The 21512-nt window shown below is 41.8% G+C and overlaps 3 protein-coding genes across 3 annotated transcripts; all 3 read left to right on the top strand.

Moving 5' to 3' along the window:
- Positions 1-3464: 3464 nt before the first annotated feature.
- Positions 3465-7245, top strand: LOC146636545 (uncharacterized). The gene is made up of 19 exons (XM_085350882.1): positions 3465-3487; positions 3570-3622; positions 3705-3794; positions 3867-3994; positions 4092-4232; positions 4320-4382; positions 4479-4640; positions 4718-4814; positions 4916-5130; positions 5238-5388; positions 5454-5662; positions 5733-5850; positions 5920-6125; positions 6217-6334; positions 6411-6583; positions 6652-6734; positions 6804-6922; positions 6996-7115; positions 7185-7245. The coding sequence occupies exons 1-19, from the start codon at positions 3465-3467 to the stop codon at positions 7226-7228; spliced, it is 2313 nt and encodes a 770-aa protein (XP_085207008.1). The 3' UTR covers positions 7229-7245.
- A 2544-nt stretch (positions 7246-9789) lies between these two features.
- LOC146636544 (uncharacterized) lies at positions 9790-14538 on the top strand. Its single transcript, XM_085350881.1, has 17 exons — positions 9790-9806; positions 9895-9950; positions 10028-10114; positions 10247-10374; positions 10459-10596; positions 11275-11343; positions 11415-11585; positions 11657-11753; positions 11833-12041; positions 12579-12938; positions 13096-13216; positions 13288-13493; positions 13585-13702; positions 13777-13949; positions 14025-14116; positions 14202-14320; positions 14396-14538. Exons 1-17 carry the CDS (start codon positions 9790-9792, stop codon positions 14536-14538), a joined length of 2304 nt encoding a protein of 767 aa, XP_085207007.1.
- A 4868-nt stretch (positions 14539-19406) lies between these two features.
- LOC146636543 (uncharacterized) lies at positions 19407-21512 on the top strand. Its single transcript, XM_085350348.1, has 4 exons — positions 19407-19430; positions 19520-19637; positions 19722-19810; positions 20859-21512. Exons 1-4 carry the CDS (start codon positions 19407-19409, stop codon positions 21510-21512), a joined length of 885 nt encoding a protein of 294 aa, XP_085206474.1.

Below are 21512 nucleotides of genomic sequence, written 5' to 3'. Positions count from 1 at the left end.
GCCACCTGCTAGGTCACACACTGCTGTGGGATGGTGTCCCGTTCTTCACCCAATATTTGTCACTAGTCAGCCATTGCAGCTTTGTTGGTCATTCTGGCACGAACATCGATTAAATACACTAAGAGAATAAATACAAGAAATCATATAAACAAAACACAACACTGGGAATTCATAGAATTAAATAAAAAAAATAAAAAAATAAAATATCCAAAAACCACTAAACACTGGGCCAGCTGACCCAGAGCCATGACAATCTCAGGCTTAACATCCTCAACTCTTTGAAAGAGTAGTCAGTGGTTGCATTGTGGGTAATGTAGGCAAATTTTGAAAAGGAAGAGAAGTGTGAAAAATACAAAAGGTAATATTTCTGGTACTGCTGGATCGATTCTGACGCCTGCTTGGAGGTATAAATACTGCATTTACTCAGTTTTCTACTCTTTCAGCAGGACAGGAAGTCAGAAAAACATCAAGACCTTGGTGAAGATATGTTTTTAAGAAACGTTTAACAAAAATACTTAAATACTGATTCACAGCGAACCGACTATCAAGTCAGCTTTATTGATTGTGACTGACATGTTCCCTTGATACACTGTTTCTGCCATTTAAAAAAGTCATCACATTTCTAAAAGAACTTCTCAGCAACCAGCTGGAATAAAGGAGTGCTCGAACACCGGGCCAACTAATGAAGAAAAAACCATTTTCACATCTCATTTTGTAAAAAGAGAGTGACCTTTTCTGTGACTGTCCTCTCCACGGGACTGTCTGATTACTCAGTCTTTAATCATGACGGGACTTGACTTAAAGTAACATTTTCTGGACGTTGTTGAGTCAGAGCGGGCATCCAGCTGTGCCGCCTGGGATTAAATAGAGAGGTCTGAGATAATGAATAAGGATGCCTATGTGAGACATCTGACCCAAATGTCACATCTGGACCTGTTCTCATCAGGTGACCCTGAATCCTCCCTTAGTTGCGCCACGATAATTTTAGGCTGCTGCGGCCTTCCCATGATGCAGTGTTTCTTTGTCACTCACCAAGTGTTTATACACCATTATGCATTTAATCATGATATATTATTAAACTCTGGCTCTCTTCCACAGTGTGTCTTTTGTCTCGTCTCCTTCCCCTCACCAACAACTGGTCACAGCAGATGGCTGCTCCTCCCTGAGCCTGGTTCTGCTGTATTATTGGAGGGTCTTTACCTTACAATATAAAGCATCTCGAGGTGACTGTTGCTGTGATTTGCCGATTTATAAATAAAATTGAGTCACCCTGAGTCAACGCCTCGGTATTTACTAACGTGGCTCACAAAAAAACTAGACATGTATGACACTAGAGCCAAATATCCATCGTCACCTGGAGTCATATTTACTGAGAGTCTTACCACAGCAGGTGTTTTAACCTAGATGACTGTCAGAGAGATTCGTGACATAACATCACCTATAATAATAATAATAATAACAATACAGGTGCAGACAGAATCCCCACCCATGCTGTAAAATTCTGATATTTTTAACTCACTGATGCCAGTTTTTAAAGTGACATAAAATGATCTAATACTGATGCACATTTACTATTTAGTTGCTTCCCGAGCTTGAGTTGGCAGTTTTCATCCTCTTTCTTGCTACTCTGCATGCAGATACATTTTTACAGGCACTCACAGAGCCTCCAGAAAACCTTCATCTATTAGGCTTTATGACGTTTATGATCAATTTCGTTATTATGTAGCGAAATCTGTTTATCCAAGCGCTTCCTGTGTGCCATGTTTTCATTTCTTCATCAAAGCTGGCAGTCAGTGACACACCCCGCTTTCAGCACTAGGTGTCGCTGTAGCATCGTGTTTTCATCCAGTTTCTGACTTCAGCGAGTTTTCACGTCAAACGTGGTTCGGAGTTTACATTAAGGCCTAAAATTTGTCTTTTTGGCTCTTTTTTTCCTCTTTTTTAAAATTTACTTTGAAGTGAATCATCACGGGTGCTTTTATATACCGCAGACGTCCACGCCAATGTGGGCGCCTCACAGCTTCTTACTGCACAGGTGAGTCTCCATTCATGTTCACCTCATACAAGGAAGATTTTGAGTACATCTCCAGCATATGCCACCAACAGAAATACTGTGATTCTGCAGAATTTGATGACTGAATGATTTTGTGGAGTGGTCTGGGGGTGGGATATCTGCTCTCTGAATGAGGATACCAGAGACGATTGGGAGGACGGCTACACGACCTGCATTTATCCTGGTGGTGGAGGAGTACAAGCATCAGGGCATCCACATCGATCACAGGCTGAACTGGTAGATCTGTATAGACCAGGCTGTGTCCATACAGAGCTGAGAAAGCTTATTTATTGAGTTTTCTGTCTGTTAGCTGTGGTGGGTGCTGTGTACTTTGCTGTGGTCTGAGGAGGGATGCAGCATCAGAGCTGATGACACCAACGAACTAATCAGAAAGGCTGGCTCTGTGATTGGCTGCAAACTGAAGACTTTTGAAGTTATTGTGGAGAGGAAGTGACTGATCAAACCACTTACTGGTCAGGCAGCAGAGCATCTTCTCTAACAGACTGATTCAGCTCAACTGCTAAAAGGACAGATACACAAAATCCTTTATACCACTGTGTATAAATACAATGTATGTGTCTGACAGAGACATATCTACTACATTCTACTACTTTTAGTTTTTCTTTGCAAACCATGAAAAATCAAAATATTAAAGACTCAATGAATAAACTTTGTTGATGGAAGCTTACATTTTATTGAAGAAGGGCGGTGTCAGTTTATTCATAAAGCATTAAAATACAAGCTGTTGTTCATCTTCTGTTTGAAACAACCCATTTAACTCCTCCCCCCTTAAGCCAGCATTCTTTGGATTGGCTCCAACTCACAAACAGGAAGTTTGTGGGTGGAGCTTCAGTACTCACAGCCAGACCTATGTGGTTAAGATGACCATCCAAGGATATCAGTTCTCACGCTATCAATATGTTCTTAGAGTCTGTTCTTAAAGTAAAATGGGAAGTGTGGCATGAACGTGTTTAATTCTTCTTTTTGAGCATTAATGACACATGAATGTTTCTCCCACTAAAAATCAGCCATGAATCAAAAATTTGACCTACTAACTCAAACATTTGAGAAAATAAGATGACAACCTGAAACGTTGATTTATGGATGATATATAAAAAAAAAGCTCCCATACCATGAAGCTTCGTATCACTATGGTCACAAGTGAAGGACTCTTGGTGTTGTTATTGGCAACACCTGTGCTGCCATGACTGCTGATTGAAAGACGGCTTGATTTCTAACAGGCTACACATGGGGGTGTAGCGGTTGCCCGGCTGGTGTGGTAATAAAAGCTGGTTTGGGTTTCAGCACTGCATGGTGCCAGTGTGACCAGGATATGCAACGCGACAGTTGAGCTTGTGTTGGTTAGCTAGCATCCAGGCTAGTTTTAGACACTACCAACAGATCAGTGGCTATGGCCTTTTGTTTGTGCTTTGGGTAAGGTGTTTTCCACACCAGTTTATGAGTTGCTCCTCAAGCAGCTTTCTTCCATGAGACTTAAATCCGTTTTATCTTACAGAGTGCTCTTTCTCCTGTCGCTGCGGACAGCTTCAACGCGTGATATTCCCAGCGGTGAGCTTTAAATGTTTGCTTCTCGTAAGAGCAGCTGTGAAAAGCAATGCAAAAGCAATCTCTAAAACCTTTAATCATGCAGGAGTTCTTCAAATGGAGTGTCGTGAGCGTTACTTCATGATAGCTGTTGGTCTCTCCTTTGCTGGGGATAAACCTCGCTTTGAGGCTGTCGGTGAGTCTCTGACTGGCTGTAACTCCATCCTGGTGCATGTTAAATCTCACTAACCTCTGGCTTGTCGCCCAGACAGCACAGGCGTACACTCCATCACCGAGGAGTACGCGGCAGAGTGTGGATACACCATCAGTCTTCTCCCAGTTCTCGGCCACGTGGAGCTCAGAGCCTCTTACTTCAGCTGCCATACTAATGATGCAGTATGCCCCAACGCAATTTATCCAGACTTAATTACTGCACGTTAAGTGTTGTCTGTTCTCTGTGATGGCAACCTGGTGTTCCCATGCGCTTACACAGGATGATGAAGTGTTCACGTTCAACTTCAACCTGATTGTAACACGTGGAGGCAAGCAGGCCACATATGCGCTGAACAAGACCTGCACTCTGTCACTCCCGTGGTCTCCTCGAGAGGTTACCTGTGAGGTCAACTACATGGAAGTAAGCTTGGATTCAACCTGTAGCATTTTTTTTTTTTTTTATCCAGGGAACTCCTTGAGCTCTCTTATAATCCTGGATTTCCTGCAGGTGTCGGTGAGGAGTGAAGCAACGTGTCCGTATGTGGAAAACGGCGATTCTGCTTTCAAACCCGTATGTTTCACCTTAAGTGCAACTGCCAAACCTAATGTTTATGCACAGCTAAAATTACAAATTTGGGTGGGCTTCTCTTGAAATATTTCCTCTTAGGCCCTTTACTCAGATTGGAAGGTGATGTTTCAAAGAGCAGAGGATCAGTTTCTGCCCATGAACCTCTCTGAAGCTCGGAAGCTGGGTTACGTGTTTGCTCTCACAGATGAGAGGCTTGTGTTTCGGACACCGTATGAGCAACCCCATTCTTTCAGCACTGAGGTAAAGGGATGAGAAACTGTAAAGGTTGATTATCTTATTCCCGGCTTATGTAAAACTTCCAATTGTGTTTTTTCCAGGTGAATGGCGTTCCAGTAGAGGTGGTCCATGCAGTCCTGTTCTCGAGGCAAAGCTGGGTTGTCCTTGTGGTCGATCTGTTGGCTGCTTGCTCGATGCGTCAGTATTAATCCTGGTGTTTTGGGGGGGGTGCTTTTGGGTTTTTTTGTTTGTTTTTTAACCCAAATACTTATAAGGAAACGATAATGGCGTGTCCACAGATAATGGGTCATATGACGGTGGCTATATGATTTGGGAGACTTCTGAGCTGCTCCACAGTCTGGTGTCTCCCTTAAATGAGACTGAGGTCAGCATTGGAGCCAATGGGAAACTTGTGGAGAAGAAAGTTGCAGAGGAGAGGGGCTACACCGTGGAGAAGGTTAACACCACCCTGCAAGTCAGTATTCCTTACAAAGCTGAAGGAGGATACAGGAAGGTAAGAAGGCACTAGAGCTGTAGACTTGGACTCGGCAGGTCTTCTAATCACAGCAGAGCTTTCAGGTTAAGACGAAATATTAGTGACATAGTCTGACTCTCTTGCAGAGCTTTGTGTCTCGAGACCTCTACGAATACTACGTTTTTCATCTCTACTTGGAGCAGATCTCAGTCGACGAGGCTGAGATTGCAGCCAGGCTTCGTTTTCACAGGATTATAGTCACTCCCCTGCTGCGATGCCACATTTTCACTGAAAATCGTAAGTGTATCTAATGCCCTGCATCACATCGCTGTGGTCATATTCTGATGGGCTTTTTGTTTCAGAAACTCTTGCAAGAGAGCGCTCATTCACCATCTATCTCGGCGGTGTCCCTGAAGACGTGGTGTTAGTTTCTATTCAGCTGAATGGACGAGACTTTACTTTGCCACTTACAAATACGAGCACCTACAAGGTCACTGAAGTTCTCCACCCCAACGGCACCCATGGATACACACTGACGGTGCTTTTTGATGATCCTATTGTCAAACTGCAGGTAATCTTTGGGATTAAAACACCCCCCCCCCCCTGTATTTCATACTGGTTCTTAAAATGTTTCCTGTTAGTTCTCCAGAAAAGCCGTGGCAATGCAGCACATCCTGAATGTCAACTACACACTGGCTGTTCAGCCTGGAAATGAGCCTTACTATCATGAAACGACAGTCACAGCTCTAACTCGTGTCTGTAAGTCTTGAACCTGTTCAGTCTTTGGCTCAAGCATGAAATGGTATTAAATAATCCTGTATCCAACAGCGCCTCCTGTCTTTGATGCCAACTGTTCGGAGTCCAGCATACACTTTAAGCTGGACCATCGCCCTTTTGATTACTTTTGGGAGCTTGCCATCGGCTCGGACGTGCTAACCTCAGACCTGGCAGACCGGCGTGGCTACATCTTCAGTAATGACAGCCAGAGTCTGCGGCTTGATGTGCCGCTATTCACAAATGGGTTTAAATACCAGGTAGATGAGGGAAATGCTGTTGGCATGATCAGTTTGTTCTTAATAGGCTTGAATTGTGTTTAAATGTAGAAGTGCTGCATGTGTTTGGCAGGACGTCACTTTGAAGGGATTCTCAGGAACTTTTGAGATCCTTGTGAGAGTTCGTGAAACATCAGAAGTCCAGACGTCCACAGTTAAAACCTGCCTGTTCAATCCCAAAGAATTCATCAGTAAGTGCATCCAGTCTTGACTATTGCAGACAGTCTCGGAGTTACCCATCATGTTAAAATTCAATTGTCTGTGCAGTGTGTTCGACCAATGGGAAGGTGAACGTGGTGGCTAACTTGTCTCTGCCAATCCCAAGTGGAGGGAGCCCAGCTGAAACCAGCCTCAGGGACAAATCCTGTCTGCCTAAAGATGCAGATGGCACCAGGGCTCTCTTTTCTTTTGCTGTTAATGACTGTGGAGCTATAATCATGGTAATGAGCAAATGTTATCTTTTATGTGTCATTTGTACCATATATTAAAATGCTTTTATTTTACTTAGCTGGGCAGGGACTCTGTGACCTATAGAAATGAGATAATCTTCAGCTCTGTGAGAAATCCAGAAAATCTGAGCAGTAAAAACAGGTATGCATCCTCACCCTCAACTACTTGGGTTTTCACCATTCGACTACTAAAATGTAACTTGTATTCCAGAGTGTTGCTGCAGTGCACATATACTGTGGCTGGATTGCATGCCCTCTTCTCGGCATACAAGTTTGAGTCTGACACAGTTGGCGTTGGTCGTATTGTGCATTCTAACCGCATCATTGAAGGTGGGTGGTTTAACAATTAAACAGCCTATCGGTGTCACTGAAAATGTTAAGTTAAATTATGTTCGTACTCTAGGTCCCGCAGTGGATCCCACTAGTGCATCCACCAGGAGATCAGTGACCGTACGACCTCGTTACCAGCCTTCTGCAAAGTACCTCAAAGTGTCGAGCTTCTTAAGGAATCTCTCAAACAAAGGTCTGCACAACTTTTAAACCACAGAATTTGCCAGCATTGGAAGTGTCTAAATTGTATTTCTCTCCACAGGACTAAAGGAATCTTCACAAGTAAATGTATTTACTGTCATTTAAAGAACTAAGACTTACACTATTGTTTTGTAATAAAGACTTAAATGAAGCATGTGATCCATTCTTGTCAGTTTGTCACTTAAGCTATGTTCACACTGCAGGCGAAAGCGCATCAAATCTGACTTTGACCCTATGCGACCCATATCCGATCATGGTATGACAGTTTGAACAACACAAATCCAGTCTTTTCAAATCCGACCAGGTCACTTTCATATGTGGTACCGAATCCGGTACATATTTGGTGTTTTAGAAAGTGACAGCTGTTTGACTGGTCATATTGCATTAAAGCTGTCTTTTACGTGACAGATGCCAAATATCAATGTCGGAGAAGACTAACCTCTGCACAGAGGTAGGAGCCACTGCTGCAAACAAGGCCATTGCTAAAGCACGGGCTCACCCCTCCCATTCAGTGTCCTTCCTCCTCTAATTTGTCAAAATTCGACAGACTGTGCAGAAATTAGACTGCTGCAACAACACCTAGCTCTGTAGCTGCCATTTGTACTTCGGTGAACGGCGTGTTATGTGTCTTTTGCACATGCAGGCTGCTTTGAGGGCCATGAACGTTCACACTAGAGCACGTTTGCTGAAACTGGGACTCGGTGTCAGAATTACTGTAACATGGGCCTCAGGATCTTAAGTCTTTGTATGACTAGGTGAAACTCATAGGGAAATGGCCTGGCTTCTATAAAGCTCAAGGTTCTTTGCTACTAACATCTGATCTTAAAGCATTTAATTCTGGGCACTTTAAAGCAGTGTTCAAATGGCTCATTGCAAAGCTGGAACAAGCTGTGTAAACACTAAATACTTGATTTGCTGACCTCACAACATTGGCTTTAACTTGTTCCATATCAATGACATCAGTTTACTGTAATCATGACAAAATATAAATTGGACTTTTGCTTAAACAATCAAAACTTGGTGTTGTCATCTTTAGGTCAACAATGCTTCTCATCTATAGATATTCCATGAACTACAGTAGCTTTATGAAGAGCACTGAAGCCAGCTGGGATATCAACCAAAACCAGTACTGGAAATGCAAACTCTGGTTTTAATGATCCACTCAGTTGACAAGTTGAGGTAGTTATTTATGACCAGTTTTATTAAAGGGCATTGAAGCCAGATGAGACACAAACTGCAGGCATGTCTTTAAGACAGACTTGGATGAAATAATTTCCTGCTTCCAAATTCAGGTAAGAGGTTTCTGTACCACCCTGTTGAATACAGAATTGAATTTAAAATCTAAAGGTCAGGCCCATCTTAAAGACCTCATCGTACCGTTTCACCCCAATAAAGCACGTTGCTCTGACTGCTGGTTTACATATGGTTCCTGCTATTTAAAAGTAGAATGGGAGGCAGAGCCTTCAGCTGTCAGGCCCCTCTTGTGAGGATTCTGGAGACAGACACCCTCTCTGCTTTTAAGATTAGGTTCCAAGGTGTATAGTTAGGGTTGGATTGGGTGGCTCAGGATTCCCCCTTAGTTATGTTGCAATAGGCATTGGCTCTCGAGGGCTTCCCATGATGCACTAAATGTTTATTCTTCACTTGCCTTTTTTTTTTTTTCCAATCCAAATTTTGCATGTATACCATCCGTTTTATTTTTGTTGCACATATTTAGTAGACTAGACTTTTTATCGAGGGGTGGAACCTAACAACCATACGATCTACTTCTGAAACACTTCATTGCATATTTATTACATTACAGCAGGGGTCCCCAATCCCAGTCCGCGAGGGCCGGTGTCCCTGCAGGTTTTAGATCTCACCCTGGGCCAACACACCTAAATCACATGATTAGTTCATTACCAGTCCTCTGGAGAACTTCAAGACATGTTGAGAAGGTAATTTGTCCATTTAAATCAGCTGTGATGGATCAAGGACACATCTAAAACCTGCAGGGACACCGGCCCTCGTGTACTGGGATTGGGGACCCCTGCATTACAGTGTGAAAAAATGTGGTGCAGTTCCTCCCTTGTCCACCAGAGGGTGCTGCAAGAACCTTACTCCAATCCTGTGATTGAACTTCAACTTGTGATCCACTGAGGATTTCAACAAGATTTGAAAATGAAATCCAAAAAAAGAAATATAAGATCCAGACATATGCACAAATGACTGCAGATTTATGCTTCAGTGCACTTTAAAGTATTTATCAATGGGAATATCACAGTTTGAAATTGCACACACATACAGAAGGGCCAAACATTAAGCTCAAGAACCTTTGCAACTTTATCAGTAGCACCTAAAGTGCACTGGAAACCCTGCGTCAGGCTAGGGAAGAAGCCTGAAGCTTATCAGTACTTATATTCTGGTAGTGTCACTGGCCAATCAGAGGCTCTCAGAGTTACACTCACAGGTGCAGCCTTTGAATAATCAACTCATCTTTAAATCACTTGCAGCTGATGCTAAAAGTGAACTTTTAATTTCAGGGGTCAAACGCAACTGAGCTCACACAGACTACTGCTGCTGTGGTTTGGATATCCCAAACACGTGATTCACTTGAGCTTGTGTTGGTTAGAAGTGTAGTTTGCTAGCTCTCAGGCTGGCTTTAGACCCTGCCAACATCAGATGGTATGGCGTTTAAGTTTAGGTAAGCTGCCTTAGTGGGAAATCATCAAGTTTATTTATGAAGTTAATTTCCAGTTAGGTTTTCTGTCACATGTCCCTTTGTGTTGCAGTGTGGCCTTTCTCCTCTCCGTGTGCTCAGCTGCAATTTGTGATCTCATCACGGATGGTAACATGCATGTGATTAGGGAGTGTGATTTTAAAAATGCTGGTAATCTGTACTTAAAACTTGCTTTGTTCATGCAGGAGTTCATATGGAGTGTCGTGAGCGTTATTTTATGATAGCTGTTGATCTCTCCTTCACTGGAAAGGAACTTCACTTTGAGGCTGTGGGTAAGTTCCCCTTAAAAGCTTCCCTTCTGCATTGGAGCATTTTTTTTTTTTTTTTTTTTTTTAAAAGCTTCTTTCGTCTGATAATTCTGGCCACTACGGAGCTGCATGACTGAGGTTCTTCTTTTTGTAAAGATCGAACAGGAGTGTATGCCATCACTGAACAGTATGCTGCAAAGTGTGGCTATACCGTGAGTGCTCTCCCTCTCCTGGGCCACGTGGAGCTCAGAGCTTCTTATTTCAGCTGCCACACTGACAACAAAGTATGTGCAAGCAGTCAAATAAGCAGAAATGTGCTGCTGCGTAAAGAGAAGGCTTTGATAAATTTTCTCTTCTGTGTATTTCAGGATGATATGTTCTCCTTTAATTTTAACTTGATCGCTACACATAAGGGAAAGAAGGCCAGCTATGCACTGAACAAGACCTGCACTTTATCTCTCCAATGGTCTCACAGAGAGGTTACCTGTGAGATGAACTACATGGAGGTAAATTTGGATTTTTTTTTTTTTAAATGTAGTCAGTAATTTTGAGGCTTTTTTTTTAAAATAGAGGACAAAATGAATACTGAACTGATAAATATACATGAATCTATATTTGCATATCCCTAAAAAAAACATGTGTTCTTATAATTAATCAATTAAAAATACACAGCAGCAGGTTTGCATTTTTCCCCCCTCTGAGAATGAGTTGCAGTCACTAAAGACATACACATGAAGGACAATGCCACCCACACCGTAATAAAATGTCACAATCTTCCTCACCTTCTGAACTGAAGTCAGAACTTTTAAAATAAGGTGCTTCACTGACTCACTGACTTGTATCAGGCTAGTTTAGTTTTGCAGTCTGTGTGAGTAAAGGTGGCTGCTTCTCACTTGGCATTGATAGCTGAGGTATGCAGTGGACTGATGGCATTCCACAGAAAGTGGCAAACTGGATGTGTGGATCTGCATCCCAGCTGGCAGTGGCCTTTATGGATTACATGTAATGTTTTTGATCTCTTGGCTGACTAAAACATGTCTGTTCTATAGCAGCCACCGTAGCTAGGATTATACACTTGAATAGGAAGAGGGTAAGAAAACAGAATGTGGTTGACTGCAGTCTGCACTCACTCATAATCTAGTGGTGAAAATCTTACACCCTGTAATTTGGTGAATTCTGTGCAGGTGTCTGTGAGGAGTGATGTTACCTGTCCGATTGTCCCAATCAGACCCAACAAGAATGCAGTCAGAGCTGTAAGTCTTACACTCGTGTAAATCTCTCACTCAGGAAGTAAACTGTCTTAAGACTTGTACATTTCCTCCAGGTACGCAGCACCACTTCTTCAGACTGGCAGGTGACTTTTCAAAGACCGGAGGAGCAGATGCCGTCCATGAATGTGTCACAAGCACGGAAGCGGGGCTATACGTTTGACTCGAGGGATGGAAGACTTCTGTTTCGAACGCCCTATGGACAACCCGACTCACTGAGCACTGAGGTAAACCACAGATTCAGAATCTGCATTTGAACCATTGACGCAAAGCAAGGCTTACATGCGTTTCTCTGCAGGTGGAGGATGTTCCAGTGGAGGCAGTGTATGCAACTGTGTTCTCCAGACAAAACTGGGTTGTCCTTATGGTCGACCTCTTGGCTGCTTGCTCCATGTGTCAGTATCTGCCTTTATGTCATTTTAGTGACTTTCTGCTTAGGATCAGGTGGACTTGCAATGTTGTTCCTCTTAACAGATGAAGGTTACTTTGATGACGGGGGCTATATGATGTGGAAGACTCCAGAGGCGCTGTACCCGAGTGTCGGTGGCACACAGATCAGGATTGGACTGAACGGGGATGCCATGGAGCAGCTAATTGCAGAGAAGAGGGGTTACATTGTTGAGAAGCACAAAGGCACAGTCCATATCGGCATCCCTTATAATGCTGAAGGAGGACACAGGAAGGTCAGAGGATGGATATTTAATCTGAGGATCATACAAATTTTGCAGTGCATGTTAAGTGTAGCTTTTGGATTGCTCTGAGGCTGCTTGTTAAAATGTTCAATTGATGCACAGGGATGGCTCGTTTAAGCATTTAATAACTTGAATAATTCTCCAAACTAGGGAAACTGGAGAGCTCGGCACAACCCCATTTGTTGTAACTGTGTGCATTCTGTAATCTTGCCTTTTGAAAGACGGGAAGTAGGCCAGCGATGACTCCCGCTTTAGAAAGCAGATTGCAAACAGGCGATATTCCTGAATAATGTTCAGTTTATTAATCACAGATGAGCTGATGAGCGGATTCATTGCAACATTTCGGAGTGACTGCAATCCAAGCCAGAACAGAGATTGTTATCCTATTTTTACTCGAGATGTTGGTCTTTGTGGCCATGTGACTAATTTATCTTGTATTACATCCTCTGTGAAACATATTTCAGTCAGACTAGCAGTTTATCTAATGGTAAAGATTGAAGTCATGCAAACTGCATGTTTGTCTTTCAGAGCTTTGTTATTGGGAGCCTCTATGAGTTTTATGCCTTCGACCTCTCCGTGGAGCAGATCTCAGTAGATCGTGACTATGTCGATACCATGCTCCAGTTTCGCAGGACTCTGGTCACTCCCCTGTTGCCCTGCACGGTTTTCACTCGTAATCAAACAGTCCTTGAAGAACAGATGTTCACCATCTATCTCGGCGATGTTCCTGAAGATGTCATGTTAGTTTCTATCCAGTTGAATGAACGAGACTTTACGTTGCCATTTACAAATACGAGCACCTACAAAGTCACTGAAGTTCTTCACCCCAACGGCACCCATGGCTACACACTGAAGGTGCTGTTCCACGACCCTGTTGTCAAACAGAAGGTAACCCTGCCACCACCACGCCCTTGTGAAAACGATGACTCTTTGATTTTGTTTTGATATAAACACTTGTTGCCTATGTTTGAAATAAATATTATTAATATTCACAACATGATGGCTTAAATCCTGCTCATCTTAGTGAATTTGTTTTCTTTCATAGTTCTTTATAGAAGATGCAGTTCTTCAGTTTATGCTGGATATTAACTACACGCTGGCTGTGCTACCTGGAAACGACTCTTATTACCGCTTGGCATCCATTGTGGCACTGTTCACAGATGTCTGTAAGTTATTTGATAATTTACTCAATATTGGCAAAAGCTTTAAGAATGGTTAACAAGCTTGTATCCGACAGCACCTCCAGCCTTTGACGCGGTCTGCTCTGAGTCCGGGATACGCTTCAAGCTGAACCGTCAGCCTTTTGACTACTTGTGGGAGTTAACCATCGGGTTAGACGTGCTAACCTCAGACCTGGCAGACCGGCGTGGCTACATCATGAGTAATGACAGCCAGAGTCTGCAGCTTGATGTGCCACTTGCCACTCATGGGTATAAATACCAGGTAGACGAGGGAAATGCTGTTGGCATGATCAGTTTGTTCTTAATAGGCTTGAATTGTGTTTAAATGTAGAAGTGCTGCATGTGTTTGGCAGGACGTCACTTTGAAGGGATTCTCAGGAACTTTTGAGATCCTTGTGAGAGTTCGTGAAACATCAGAAGTCCAGACGTCCACAGTTAAGACCTGCCTGTTCAATCCCAAAGAATTCATCAGTAAGTGCATCCAAGCTTTATTATCGCAGATGGTCTCAGTTACCCATCATGCTAAAATGCATCTGTTTATGCAGTGTGTTCGACTGATGGGATGATGACTGTGGTGGCAAACCTGCCTCCGGTAGTCTCAGGTGGAGGGAGAACATTAAGAATGAGCCTCATGGACAACTCCTGTGGGCCTAAAGATATGAATGGCACCAGGGCCCTCTTTTCTTTTCCAGTCAACAGCTGTGGATTCATATTTGAGGTAAAAGCTGAGTTTACTGATTTGTGGCATCCCCTCCCTGTGCTGCTTTGCCCTCACTTTGTACTTTTTCTTCAGCTTGGAAAGGATTACGTGACTTATCAAAATGAGATCTTCTACAACAAGAATGACCAGAATATGGACTTGGTTTCTAGTGATGCCACTGAGAGGTATGAATCTCAAAACTTTCCTGTTCATTTTTCTTTCCCCCACCTGCATCGATCCATGACATTGAAGGCTGTCCTTGTCTCCCAGGGTGATCGTGCAGTGTACATATCCTCTATCTAGTCTCCATCAACTCTTTACAATGTACAGATTTGTGTCTGACACAGTTGGAGTTGGTAAAATCATCCGCACAGTGCAGCCCACAGCAGGTACAGTAACTTATTCACCTGCTGGAAATTATGCTTTCTTTTTCAAAATCTAATTTATTTTTTATCTGTTTCTAGGATTGCAACGTCCCACCAGAAAGCCCACTGCTGCACTTCAAAGCACCCCAAGACACACACAACCTGTTGTGTTTGTACCTGGTGTTCGTCCATCTGCTCGATACTTTCGAGTTTCTAGGGTTCACAATCTTGCAGGTGGCTAACTGATAAATATCACTTTTTGGTGATCCCCTTTCAGGAGCTTAAAGTCACAAAGTTGTATTTTAAATAGGACAAAACTGCATTAAAGCTGACTTTGAAATTATTTGTCTCGTAGAGCTTTACTACTGTGTACTTGGCATCATTTTTGACTGTTTCTGACACAGGATGTAAGAGTGTTGAGATTTCATTGTAAGGAACTCATGGTCATAAAGGGGTAGAAATGACTAATTATGGCTCTCCAACGTTTAATTTTTTTTTCTTACCCTAAATATTCAGGAAAACTTGAATCTTGGTCTAAATATATTAAAGAGTGAGAAGCTTGGGAAAGAGAATGCACAGGTAGTGAACTTACAGACTAGTACACTTCAGCGAGAAGTGTACCTCAGTCAGCCAGTCACATGAAAGCATTTGGACATGTAAACAAGGTCAGCATGATAGTTTAAACTGAGCAACAGAATGAGGACAGGTGATTTAAATTCATTTGAACATGGCATGGTGCTGGTCTGCTTCAGAAACTGCTGATTTATTGGGATTGTATCACACAACTATCCGTAGGGTTTAAGCGACTGGTATTAAAGAGAATTCAGTGAGAAGCAGGGTTCTCTCGCTGAAAGTCTCAGAGGAGAGAGGTCGGACTGCTTCAAGTTGATAAGAAGGCATCAATAATTCTAGTAACCATCAGTTACAACCAAGGTATGTAGAGGAGTGTCTCTAAATGCACAAGTCCAACCTTGAAGCAGAACTGGTGTCAAGCCAGCCTCCAATTCGAGACTTGCAGTCAAGCCAGCCTCCAGTTTGTTTTACGTTCCCTGTGTATTCAAAGTATTACGGGAATGGATGTGGAAACCGGATTTCAAAATAAAAGCCAACTTTGAGTGAATTAACATATGTTAAGAACATAACATATAATTTAGGCTTTTTATTTTATTTTTATTTTTTTTAAACAAACTCTAATGTTAGATCTATATGACATAGCCTTGTACCCTAATTGTGCCCTGTCACTATCAAGGCCATCTTATTTTGGATTTCAAAGTAAAAGCCCTGTGAATCTTCATTTTTGAACTACTCTTTCAATGACTTAATAATGCTCTTAAAAGCAAAAGTCGTATTTCCAAATACTATTTGAACTTTATATCAACACTTTCCAACCACAGTCTTTTTCACAGTGATACCATATCAATATCAAGTCAGTCTGATTTTGCCTTTCATAGTAATGGCCCTTTGAAATTGCCGATATTTGACTTAATCTTCTAACGATTCAAAATGCTCTAAAATGAAAAATTCTTGTTTCCACAGGGTAATTCCACCTTAGATCAACAGTATACAGCCCCACAGTGATACCATATCAATATCAAGTCATTCTGATTATGCCTTCCAAAATAAAAGCCTTTTCAAATTGTCCACAATTGACCTACCTTTCAGTGATTTCAAAATGCTCTAAAATGGAAAATTCCTGTTTCCACAGGGTAATTCCACCTCAGATCAACAGTATACAACCCCACAGTGATACCATATCAATATCAAGTCATTCTGATTTTGCTTTCCAAAATAAAAGCCTTTTCAAATTGCCCATATACGACCTACTCTTTTAACGATTTCAAAATGCTCTTAAATGAAAAATTCATGTTTCAACAGGACAATTCCACTTTAGATCAACAGTATACAACCCCACAGAGATACGATGTTAAGATCAAGTCACTCTGATTTTGCCTTCCAAAATAAAAGTATTTTCAAATTGCCCGTAGACGACGTACTCTTTTTTTAACGATTTCAAAATGCTCTTAAATTGAAAGATGCTGTTTCCACAGGATAATTCCACTTTAGACAGACTGGCGACCTGTCCAGGGTGTACCCCGCCTTTCGCCCTATGACAGCTGGGATAGGCTCCAGCGCCCCCCGCGACCCTGAAAAGGATAAGCGGAAGCGGATGGATGGATGAAATCACTGAAAGGTAGGTCAATTGTGGACAATTTGAAAAGGCTTTTACTGTGGAAGGCAAAATCAGAATGACTTGATATTGATATGGTATCACTGTGGGGCTGTATACTGTTGATCTAAAGTGGAATTACCCTGTGGAAACAGGAATTTTCCATTTTAGAGCATTTTGAAATTGTTCCAGGATCAAGTCAGATATGGGCGGTTTGAAAATGCTTTTATTTTTGAAAGCAAAATCAGAATGACTTGATATTGATATGGTAACATCGTGAGGTTGTATACTGTTGACCTAAAGTGAAATTATCCTGTGGAAACAGCAAAATTCTGTTTAAGAACATTTTGAAATCGTTAAAAAAGTAGGTCGTATATGCTCAATTTGAAAGGGCATTTATTTTGGAAGGCATAATCAGAATGTCTTGATATTGATATGGTATCACTGTGGGGCTGTATACTGTTGATCTAAAGTGGAATTATCCTGTGGAAACAGGAATTTTCCATTTTAGAGCATTTTGAAATCACTGAAAGGTAGGTCAATTATGGACAATTTAAAAAGTCTTTTATTTTGGAAGGCATAATCAGAATGACTTGATATTGATATGGTAACATCGTGAGGTTGTATACTGTTGACCTAAAGTGAAATTATCCTGTGGAAACAGCAAAATTCTGTTTAAGAACATTTTGAAATCGTTAAAAAAGTAGGTCGTATATGCTCAATTTGAAAGGGCATTTATTTTGGAAGGCATAATCAGAATGACTTGGTATTGATATGGTATCACTGTGGGGCTGTATACTGTTGATCTAAAGTGGAATTACCCTGTGGAAACAGGAATTTTCCATTTTAGAGCATTTTGAAATTGTTCCAGGAGCAAGTCAGATATGTGCAGTTTGAAAATGCTTTTATTTTTGAAAGCAAAATCAGAATGACTTGATATTAATATGGTAACATCGTGAGGTTGTATACTGTTGACCTAAAGTGAAATTATCCTGTGGAAACAGCAAAATTCTGTTTAAGAACATTTTGAAATCGTTAAAAAAGTAGGTCGTATATGCTCAATTTGAAAGGGCATTTATTTTGGAAGGCATAATCAGAATGTCTTGATATTGATATGGTATCACTGTGGGGTTGTATACTGTTGATCTGAGGTGGAATTACCCTGTGGAAACAGGAATTTTCCATTTTAGAGCATTTTGAAATCACTGAAAGGTAGGTCAATTATGGACAATTTAAAAATGCTTTTATTTGGGAAGGCATAATCAGAGTGACTTGATATTGATATGGTATCACTGTGGGGTTGTATACTGTTGATCTAAGGTGGAATTACCCTGTGGAAACAGGAATTTGCCATTTTAGAGCATTTTGAAATTGTTCCAGGAGCAAGTCAGATATGGGCAGTTTGAAAATGCTTTTATTTTTGAAAGCAAAATCAGAATGTCTTGATATTGATATGGTAACATCGTGAGGTTGTATACTGTTGATCTGGAGTGGAATTACCCTGTGGAAACAGGAAATTTCCATTTTAGAGCATTTTGAAATCACTGAAAGGTAGGTCAATTATGGACAATTTAAAAAGTCTTTTATTTTGGAAGGCATAATCAGAATGACTTGATATTGATATGGTATCACTGTGGGGCTGTATACTGTTGATCTAAGGTGGAATTACCCTGTGGAAACAAGAATTTTTCATTTTAGAGCATTTTGAATCGTTAGAAGATTAAATCAAATATCGGCAATTTCAAAGGGCCATTACTATGAAAGGCAAAATCAGACTGACTTGATATTGATATGGTATCACTGTGAAAAAGACTGTGGTTGGAAAGTGTTGATATAAAGTTCAAATAGTATTTGGAAATACGACTTTTGCTTTTAAGAGCATTATTAAGTCATTGAAAGAGTAGTTCAAAAATGAAGATTCACAGGGCTTTTACTTTGAAATCCAAAATAAGATGGCCTTGATAGTGACAGGGCACAATTAGGGTACAAGGCTGTGTCATATAGATCTAACATTAGAGTTTGTAAAAAAAAAAAAAAAAAAACCTAAATTATATGTTATTATGTTCTTAACATATCTGTTAATTCACTCGAAGTTGGCTTTTATTTTGAAATCCGGTTTCCACATCCATTCCCGTAATACTTTGAATACACAGGGAACGTAAAACAAACTGGAGGCTGGCTTGACTGCAAGTCTCGAATTGGAGGCTGGCTTGACACAAGTGAAGCACATGGGGTGCACAGGTGTGGATCTAGAGAAATTTTCCCGAATATAGCGTGGAAATCAAATGGGGTAGCAAAATCAAAGCCGTGTTTTTACACATGCTGGTGTTACATCCCTGTAATCTGCTGTGTGTGTGTATACCAAATGCAGTAAGTATACACGTTTCATAGAAATGGTCTATAACTTTATTTTCTTTAGCCCAGATAATTAAACATTTCAGTTACATAAAACATGTGAATTTTGATTTATGCACCGTATAGCCTTCATAATAAAGAAGTATGTAGCCCAATAAGTATAAAATCCAGGAAGCTATACAACATGGGGTGGTCCATTTGTGAACCTAATAAAGCGACTCATGCGTTTATATTGCAAAAAAGCCTGACATTTTTTGGAACTCTAAACTATCTAAGAGGACGTCGGCCTGATTAATTGCTGTAAGTCATGCACTGCATGGTTTCTTGTACCATTTGATTAAAAATGGGAATTTAATCACTTTATTAGAGACATTGACTTTTTTTTTCTCCGGATCATTTTTTAATTTTAATTTTTACAAATATGAATAAGAGCATGACCGGAAATACATATATGCAGTCACACTGCGTTTCATACGTCAGTCAGCAGGTGTCGCTACCCCGACTTCTTTTAACGGAGCATAAACAAGTTTATGAGTAGTTAGTAGTTAGATGCTACCCTTACCTCTCGAGCAACACAGCTGAACCACCATGAACAGCGAGGAGCATTTATCGGTGAGTGACATCACTCTTTAGCTCACTTGGACTGCATGCGCAGGTCCTGCGGGTCAGCGGTGGTGATTTCATCGTCCGTCCTCCATCAGACACCCAGGAAGACGGTCCTGCCCCCTCTGTCCAACAGGACCCTGTACCACCCCTCCTTCCTGCCGCTGTACAGGGCCGCAGGCCTCCCACGCCACAGTCAAGAAAACGCTCAAACAGGTGAGTCACTTTTACCTAAACCGGCTCAAGGGGAGCTTCATCCAGCTGCTCAACCTCTGAGAGGACTCCCTGATTTCTCCCCAGCTCACCCCACCACGCCCGCAGAGTTCTTCTACACTGACCCCACCATGTGCTGTGGCAGGAGGATCCCCAGTAGACTCAGTGGGTTAAAGGTGAGTGAGAGACCATTTCATAATTGCACCAACAAAACACACTGTTGTGGAGAAGCTCCATTTTTCATACTCATTCATTTTCTAAGGATTAGTTCCTGCATGCCCAAATAAAGACTTGTATGGCTTTCCAGGGGCCAGAGTCCCACACAACAATACCACAGCTTAAGTATAACTAAATGCTCTGTCAGAGTCTGTCATCAAGACTTCACTCTCAGATAACTTTGAAAAATATTGTTGGTCTTTTGTAAACTACATTTTGCCTCCACCTCTGTTTACCCATCGTCCTCTACTCAATGCATCCACAAACTGAAGTACCATCCTGTGGAAATTAACTTATCATATAAATCAGATTTCATAATCGCTGTGTGGTTACAGGAAAGAGTCCAGTGTGTCAGCGTTTTAATAACAGTGTTCATTTAGGCCACATAGAAAAATGCACACATCAAACGCTTCATGATAATTGTGTTTTCTTTTAGTTGCTCTTTGAGTCGTTCAGTCAGTTTTTGTGCTGGTGTATTGTGATGCGACTGCATGACAGGCTTCCACCATGTTTTACAAATGGCTGTAGACACTTATTGTCGTACCTCTCTCCTCGCATTATTAACAATTTGAACTGAAAGTTTCACATTGGATTCATCCCTCCATCAGTGCAGTTCTTCCGTTTTATCCGTTTCTCTTCATTATCAATGGCTTCTTGACAGCCAGCCTTCCACTTAGGCCATTTCTGATGATGCTTCAGTGAACAGTAGATGTGTGTTATGTCTTTGTTGGATGTTTATCGCCTGATTCTTAAAGACACGAGGTTCAGATATTGTTCATCTGCTGTAGATAGTTTTTTCAGGCCTGACTCTTGCTATTTCATGCTCCACTTGCTAATTTTCCAGGGTGTCCTCTCTTTTAAGGACACCCTGGTGCCAAAATACTATTTGATGCCTGTCCGAGTTATCACTACTTGATTCAGTGAAAGGTGCAAAAGGAATGGGAACAAATGATGTGTTGTTTTTGGAGCGACACACAGCTGTTCTTTCTTTCATCTCATTTCTCTCAGGTATTTGATTGCTTGCAGCTCAACACGCCACGACCCATCATGTCCGCCTGCCTGGCCCCACCAAACCGCCCAGACCCATTCAGATCAGGACCACACCCCACTAGAGATCTGGGTAGCCCCACTTGGAGAACACAAACCATTCACCCTCAGGTGCAGCCAAGGCAGGTTGTCCTCCAGCTTACACAGGAAGAGGACCAGGCCGTTACTAACCTGCTGAAACTGCACTACCAAATGGACGATGACTCAAACCTCAGTCATCCTTGTGCCAAGGATGGTGAGGAGGGGTACAAACCTGCTCGTGGTGCACTGATAGAGGGAACGGTTTGGTCAGATGCAGAGCTTGAAGTCGCTGACACTCTCTCGAGTCAATTAAAACTAAATTATGTTGACTTGTTGAAGGCCCAAAACCGAAATGAAACAGCAAACACTCCTCCCGGTCCTCTGCTATGCCCAAGCCCTCAAACACACCAGGAAGCTGAAGCTCCACTTGCATTAGGAAGTAGCGCCGTTCCCCTGAAGACATCCCCAGTGATCAAGAGCAAAGTGAGTGTCTTTGAAGGGTTTATGGAAGCAAAGGAACAGAGGCTCTCAGATTTGGAGGGCGATGCCGTGGACGTGCTCCTGAGCCTTATGGATGTTGATATCACACAGTGA

This window comes from Diplotaxodon limnothrissa, linkage group LG3 (assembly GCF_057381915.1).
Source record: "Diplotaxodon limnothrissa isolate DT_005_m linkage group LG3, D_limnothrissa_male_GT1.1, whole genome shotgun sequence".
Classification (NCBI taxonomy): Eukaryota; Metazoa; Chordata; class Actinopteri; order Cichliformes; family Cichlidae; genus Diplotaxodon; species Diplotaxodon limnothrissa.
Note: the sequence above shows the minus strand (reverse complement) of the source record. Positions and strands in the feature narration are given on the sequence as shown.

Excerpts from the sequence above, each read along its gene's own strand:
- LOC146636545 (XM_085350882.1), top strand. The coding sequence starts at position 3,465 with ATGGCCTTTTGTTTGTGCTTTGG. Across the intron at positions 4,815-4,915 it reads GTTGGCTGCTTGCTCGATGC|ATAATGGGTCATATGACGGT; the intron begins GTCAGTATTAAT and ends GCGTGTCCACAG. Across the intron at positions 6,735-6,803 it reads AATCTGAGCAGTAAAAACAG|AGTGTTGCTGCAGTGCACAT; the intron begins GTATGCATCCTC and ends CTTGTATTCCAG.
- LOC146636544 (XM_085350881.1), top strand. Across the intron at positions 10,375-10,458 it reads GCTGCCACACTGACAACAAA|GATGATATGTTCTCCTTTAA; the intron begins GTATGTGCAAGC and ends TGTGTATTTCAG. Across the intron at positions 11,586-11,656 it reads CCGACTCACTGAGCACTGAG|GTGGAGGATGTTCCAGTGGA; the intron begins GTAAACCACAGA and ends GTTTCTCTGCAG.
- LOC146636543 (XM_085350348.1), top strand. The coding sequence starts at position 19,407 with ATGAACAGCGAGGAGCATTTATCG. Across the intron at positions 19,638-19,721 it reads TCAAGAAAACGCTCAAACAG|CTCACCCCACCACGCCCGCA; the intron begins GTGAGTCACTTT and ends ATTTCTCCCCAG. Across the intron at positions 19,811-20,858 it reads GTAGACTCAGTGGGTTAAAG|GTATTTGATTGCTTGCAGCT; the intron begins GTGAGTGAGAGA and ends CATTTCTCTCAG.